Genomic DNA, 6,309 nt, shown 5'->3' with positions numbered 1-6,309 from the left:
TATAACTATTAATGTGTCCTAAGAAGAGTTTTTGAAATATTCTTCAAGGGGTTTGTAAACTGACTCCTAAATCAGGGATCTCCATGTGAACTGAACCACCTAAAATGGATTGGAAAGTCTAACTTATAGGCAGGTAATCAGCTATGAATATGTGTCTGATAGTAGAAATTCTGGTTTTGGGTAGTTGAATCTCATAAAATCTTAATACATGTTTATTCCTGGATCATCTTTTGTTCAGATAAAGAATCAGTGCATTTCCTTGTAAATCCAGTGCTAACATATTGTCTGGGTAGATTGCTTCACTTCTGCAATATAAATCCCATATTTATATCTGCTTTAGGTCTCTGACATTTCCTAAGCACAACTTGGGCAAACAAGCAGAAGGACTAATTGTTTTATTAAACTATCACTTAGAGTAAAACTCATGTCCACTTGAAATCTTGGGAATAAAGGCAGTCTCAGAGGTAAAAGGATACCTTGTCCATCAATCTATCCACACAACCCTTGAACAGATTTATCCTTATACATTAGGTTAAGGGCATGAGGAGGGGTTTCTCTCAGCTTTTGCTGACCCAAGGCAGAGAAAGGCACATCATGAAATGCACACATACACACACACACACACACACACACACACACACACACACACACACACACACACAGAGCTGTGTCTCTTCTTCCAGCAGGCAAGATGATCTGCCCCTCCTGTTGATGTGGTAATTCCCCAAGCGATACTCAGTTCTCATTGGGAAGTTCAGATATCGTCCATAATCTATTTAAACAGCTATTTAGGTATCACTGAGAAACCTGTTACTTTGGAAAAGGTAAGAGGATTCCAGCACTTGATACTAGCAGCCAGCTCTCAGAAACCACCTGGGGCTGCCTGTGGCCACAAGACTCCTCTATTCCCCTGTGCTGACCTGAAGGGACAATTGATGCATAAAGCCTTCATCTCATTCGCTGTTGCTCTGTTTACTGTTCCTTTATTTACATATCTAGAAATTCAACATCTTTGCATGTTTTGCAAGCTGTCATGACATGAGACGCTAGTAATAGGCTATGTTTTGCTTGCTAACATATTTTTGACATATTTTAGCTTTTGATTATAAGATTGCATCTTTCCCAGCTACCATCTGTCTCAGCTCAGTGGCACTCTGGCATTTACAAAAACAGTAGGGTGTAATATTTCTTATATACTTGAACTCTACTAGAAACATGTTATTTTCAGTCTTAACCAATATGTCACACTTTCACACATGAAGGCTGAAATGTCTTATATCCTTTAAGGTATCTGTCAAAAATAAAGAACATATCATCACATTCAATTTGGCTGAGATGAGTAATATATTAATGAGAATAAGAATGGGAATGGTTTCTGACTTATAAATAGAACTGGCATTTTACAAGCCTTGTGTATTCATGTCTGCATTTATCCTTTTGTCAGCACAAATGAGATATTCATATAAAACCCAGGAATTTCTTTCTTCTATTTAGCAAAATCTGCACAATATTTTCAAAGCTGGAGTTCTAAACATGACATATTTTTTCTTGGAATATCTGGTAACCAGAAACTTTCTGACCCTACTTCTTGTGTCTCCATCCTCCATCTGTAAGTCAAATTGTGACATTCAGCAAACTGGAAATCACACTTTATATACACCCTGACAGCACTAGGCAAGCAGCTCCAGCCATTTGTACTTGTTGTGATGTGCAGCTCTTAAAGAGCAGTATTTCAGCTGGTTTCCATGGGATAAAACCACCAATTCCAGCAATAGGATAAGATAGTAAAATAACTGGAGAATGTTTTTTTGGTTCTCTTTTGTAGGTAAGCTGGAATAGTGGGGGACAGAGGTAGGCAAGGAGAGCTTTTATCCCCTTCTTCTCTTTGAAACTGCAGGGAGTCAGCAGCCAATTCAGACCTGAGTGAAACTGTGAGGTCTTGTGACAGCTTCCCCAGGGCCATGGTACTAGTGAGCATCATGTTGCAGTGTGCACCACCTCCAATTCTGCTACCCATGTCAGAGGGTGAGGGATGTCACGTTAACAGCACTACTGGCAGGACTGTGGTGGCTCTGTGGTGTCATCAGTACTAGACCCAACTCATTAAATAATATCACAATGAAATACACTGATAATTATACACAGAAGATGTGTGGTGACTCCTCTGGCAACCAACATGTCAAGTGTACAAGTATGAAATTGTTGAGATAGCCAAATAGAAGAAACAAATAAAACCACAAAACAGTCAACATTATCCTCAAGCACACATTGCTTTGCAGTGGGTCAGCAGATCTGTTTGTCCCATTGCATTTATTTAAATGCCTACCTTTGAGAAAAGCAACCTATTTCTACTGAGCAATGTACAGATTCTGATACAATGGAATTCCAGATCTTGGTGGTCCTTTAAGTAATAGAGCAGCAGTATTAATGCTACTTTCCAAGGAAAAAGACAAGACACAAAGCACACTCACACATAATGGTAAATTGAATTTATTTCCTTTTGGAAAACAATTCCAGTAATCTCCAGGTTCAGACCGCAGAGTAAACATTAATAACAGTAACATACAGGTTAGTTCAACTGATTCAAGAATTTGGCCATGTGAAATCATCAAGGAAAGTCTTGAACACTCAAAGCTTCAAATGGTATCCAGGAAAAAAAATTCTTTGACAAACTACATAACAACTATTGCATATATGGTAATGCTATCTGTCATATCGCAAGGCTTACAAATATATATACGGGCCTTATTCAACTGTGGGTTCCTGCTCTGTGAGAAAGAGTCTCTTCATATTTTTTGCAAGAATCTTCAGCAATAAAAAATAGTCTTAGATTCATCCGTTTGTATACCAAAAGAGAGATTTCTAGACTGAAGTTTAAAAGAAAGAGAGGTCAAACGGAGCTGTAATGGAACATAGCTATTACCCTCTCCCTCCTCCTTGAAAATGACGTTTTTTCTTAAGCTATTTTTTCCCCCTCACACAGTATTATTATTATTTGTATCTTTCTTGAATAGGGCCCAAGTCCACTTGTCTTTATAAGACCATTTTAGTATCAGACAACATAATACATGTGCAACACTTTATATACAGGAAGTCTATCCGGTGCTCAAAAGTTCAAACACATGAACATCCAACAGTTTCGATAATACAAGTTTTATGGTACAATACAATGATTCTGAATAATATACATTAACAATGAAAGTTTCGTGCAAAGAGTAAAATGTGTTCCCTTTTTGTGCCACAAAGAATTCTGTGGAAGAGACGGGCCTTGCACTAACTGCTGTGCTGGGTCATCGTATGATTCTGTAACAAAAAACAAAAGAAACAGCTTAGTCACAGGACAGGCATTTCTGTGTGAAAGAAGGATGCAAAAACAATTCTTCCAACATATCTTGCAAAATGAGTATGTTCGACCCTTCCTTGTTTATACTATCCAGAGGCAGCGTCATTATGGAGCAGAGCAGTTTTCTGCAGGTGTTTCACACCAGTATTCTTTCTGTGTGCCACAAGAAGGGCAACACACTCTCTCCAGGTAGGGTCTGGGCTGACCTGCCCCAGTGAAACTGCAAACCAGGTCAGTGGTTCTGGTGTCTGCTTACATACAGCTCATGGTTTATGCATTACAAAAATGAGAAGTGCATTTGTCATAAAAGACCTTTGCTAACTGGCCTGTGCTTCCTAGACTGTGGCACCGCTTCAAATGCATTATTTCATTAAAACCTATTTCCCCCTACACAGTATGGCACAATATATTCTGGTAAGAGTCATTCTGTGCCTAGCAGAGAGCTCAGAGACTGATGAGAAAACAGGAGGGGTTGCCACAGCCTGCCCTTCAGTCACCAAAAACCACAGGTATTTTTCCTCAAGTGAAGGCAGAGCCTTATGTGAGGTGAGGTCAGCATGGCCTTTGGAGTCTGAAATTCTCCTTACCCATACAAGTAATTATCAAATCAAGCAGCAAACACAAGTTTCACCTTCTTTTCTACCACTGCTCAAATTGAGTTGACCACTTTTAGTAAGATGCTATTTTGCTGCCTGTACTGGCTCAGATTCTTCACAGGCATCGAGGTAAGAGCAAGGAACCAAACCAATACATGTTAAGTTTTCTAAAACATACACAGGATCCATAGAAAACTAGAAAATGTCTGTGAATGCTACTTCTCAGACAACATAGCAGCCACTGATTAGTGATGAATTTTCCCCTTAGTAATCGGGCCAGATTTGGGCCAGTGACCCAGAGGGCAGGAGTGTCACATCCCATGATTTCCTCCCAGACCATCCAGACCCTTCACTCTGCTTTATTAAGTTAATCTGTCTTTAAACCTCTTTGGACTAACGCACTTCAAGATGAACCTGTTCCCACAAGACAGTCATCATTTACAACAAAGTGAACATCTACTGAACCATACCCTCCAGAGCCACCCATGAAAGGGCACATGAAAACTGCCTCGGTGAAACGAATGTGAAATACAGCGTGACTGCAGACCAGACTGAGAGTTCTCTCTCTCTTCCTCCTTTTCTCTCCCTAAACTGTGCACGCACACAAATAATAGTTCATGGGACATTTGGCAAGGAAAGGACCTTACAGTAAGACTGAGGAATTTTTAATGTAGTGCCATTCTCAAGATTAAAGGAAAATGACCCAGTGACACTCAAAGATGCAATTTCCAGATGTGAATACAAAATGATTTAATGCTGATGGCAGGAATTCCAGACTGTCCAAGGCCAGAGAGTGTTAAAAAAATACACTCTGCCACTTGATTTCATCTAGCTTCTCATCCTTCCCATAAAATCATTTCAAAATGTTGTAAAGCAGTAACAACAGCTGCAGCCAAAAATGTTGGCTGGTCACAGGTAATGGGCTCTGACTTTAAACCGCAAAAGCAAGGAAATTAAGATTTAAGCCTGACAGTCAGCCCTTTTGTCATCCTGTTGTGTCCATTTATTGCAGCACTTACAACATAACACCACAGGCTTATTGGAGACCCTGCAGTACCTAGAAACAACAGGACAAGTTAAATATGGGGTGGCAGTCTGAATTCTGATTTTTTTCTCTGCTTCTGAGCAGGTGAAGTCATATACCAATTGTTACATTGTAGACAGATATTTGGGAGGGTCTTTTGTTTCTAGTCTACTGAGAACAAGCACGTCAGTCATGCCCATTTTTTATTTCTCTTCACTAAGTGAAAAATGCATAATCAGTATGAGGCTGCATGAACAGTTGCCTATGAAGCAGTCAAAAAGTGTTTCAGAATTGCAGCTGTAACTCTTGCTGCAATGACATTTTTGATTAAAAAATTAAAAGGTCCAAATATGAAATATGACAAGGTCCAAATATGAAGGAGACAAAATAAAACACAAAGTAAGGAACTGACTTGCCCCTGCTCTCAGTGTCCCTGACTCCCGTGCCCTGGTGCAAAATGAGATTCTCTAGAGATAATGAAGAAATAATAGAAAAAAAAACCCCAAACATTGCTGAGAAGAATGAGACAGGGCAGGATATTAACATGAGGAAATGCTTTGAAGAGTTTAGGCCTCAAAAATACTTGTTGTAAACAGTCAAAACAAAATGCAGTTTCCAAAGTAATTAAGGTTCCCAAAACCTGAGGGTCTGGGGAGAAATACCTATTTGGCTAAGTGGCAAAAAAATACAAAGTGGAAGGGCTTCAGGAGTGTAACATGGATAAGACAAGCAGGTGAAAGATGGGAGGAGACAGATAAGAAAAGGAGAAAAATTTTGTAATTCCACAGGGAACCATATTCCACTCCACCAAAAGCCATCTATTGGAGACCCCATGTCTAAGTGTCTGAAAATTGCAAACATTAATCCCAGTTATGAACTGCTGTTGTTTTTATGAGGGGTGTTGTGTTTAAAAATTTAGGGTAAAAATTCTCCTCTATTATCCACACAGCAGATCTCGACTCTGATAGTCTCTTTGCCTTGTGTGCGGCGAGCTCCCCGCCTCTCCGGCAGCGAGAGTGCAGGCAGGCGGGGAAAGCAGAATTTGGAGCTCCCGCCGGCAGGGACGCGGCAGGGACACAGGAGTGCGGTACACCCAGGGAGAGCACAATATCACAGCTGACATCCCCTGTGCGGCTCGGAGAGCGCGCTGCCCTTCACTAAAGACACACTAGACAAGCTTGGAACACGCCTCCTCCAGCAACTTCGACTAGTTTGCCCGAGTTTGGAGCAATTAGTGCATCCACTTGCCAAAGAGAAGTCATTTAATGAAGTACAGGAGATATCATATGCTCCCCCTTCTTTGCCTCCCCCAAATTTGATTGCACATAAGCACATCTGTTTAATTA

At 40.4% G+C, this 6,309-nt stretch overlaps 1 protein-coding gene across 2 annotated transcripts in view; it reads right to left on the bottom strand.

Moving 5' to 3' along the window:
- Positions 1–2,474: 2,474 nt before the first annotated feature.
- Positions 2,475–6,309, bottom strand: part of ZNF521 (zinc finger protein 521) — a 212,602-nt gene continuing 208,767 nt past the window's right edge. For both annotated transcript variants that reach the window (XM_029959431.1, XM_029959432.1), the window contains exon 8: positions 2,475–3,303. In XM_029959431.1, coding sequence (XP_029815291.1) covers positions 3,274–3,303 — 30 coding nt within the window. In that variant the 3' untranslated portion in view covers positions 2,475–3,273. The remainder of the gene's footprint in view (positions 3,304–6,309) is intronic.

Source organism: Manacus vitellinus, unplaced genomic scaffold (assembly GCF_001715985.3).
Source record: "Manacus vitellinus isolate BGI_N305 unplaced genomic scaffold, ASM171598v3 scaffold_1_pilon, whole genome shotgun sequence".
NCBI lineage: Eukaryota > Metazoa > Chordata > Aves > Passeriformes > Pipridae > Manacus > Manacus vitellinus.
The sequence above is the reverse complement of the archived record's forward strand: the minus strand, read 5'-3'. Positions and strand labels throughout refer to the sequence as shown.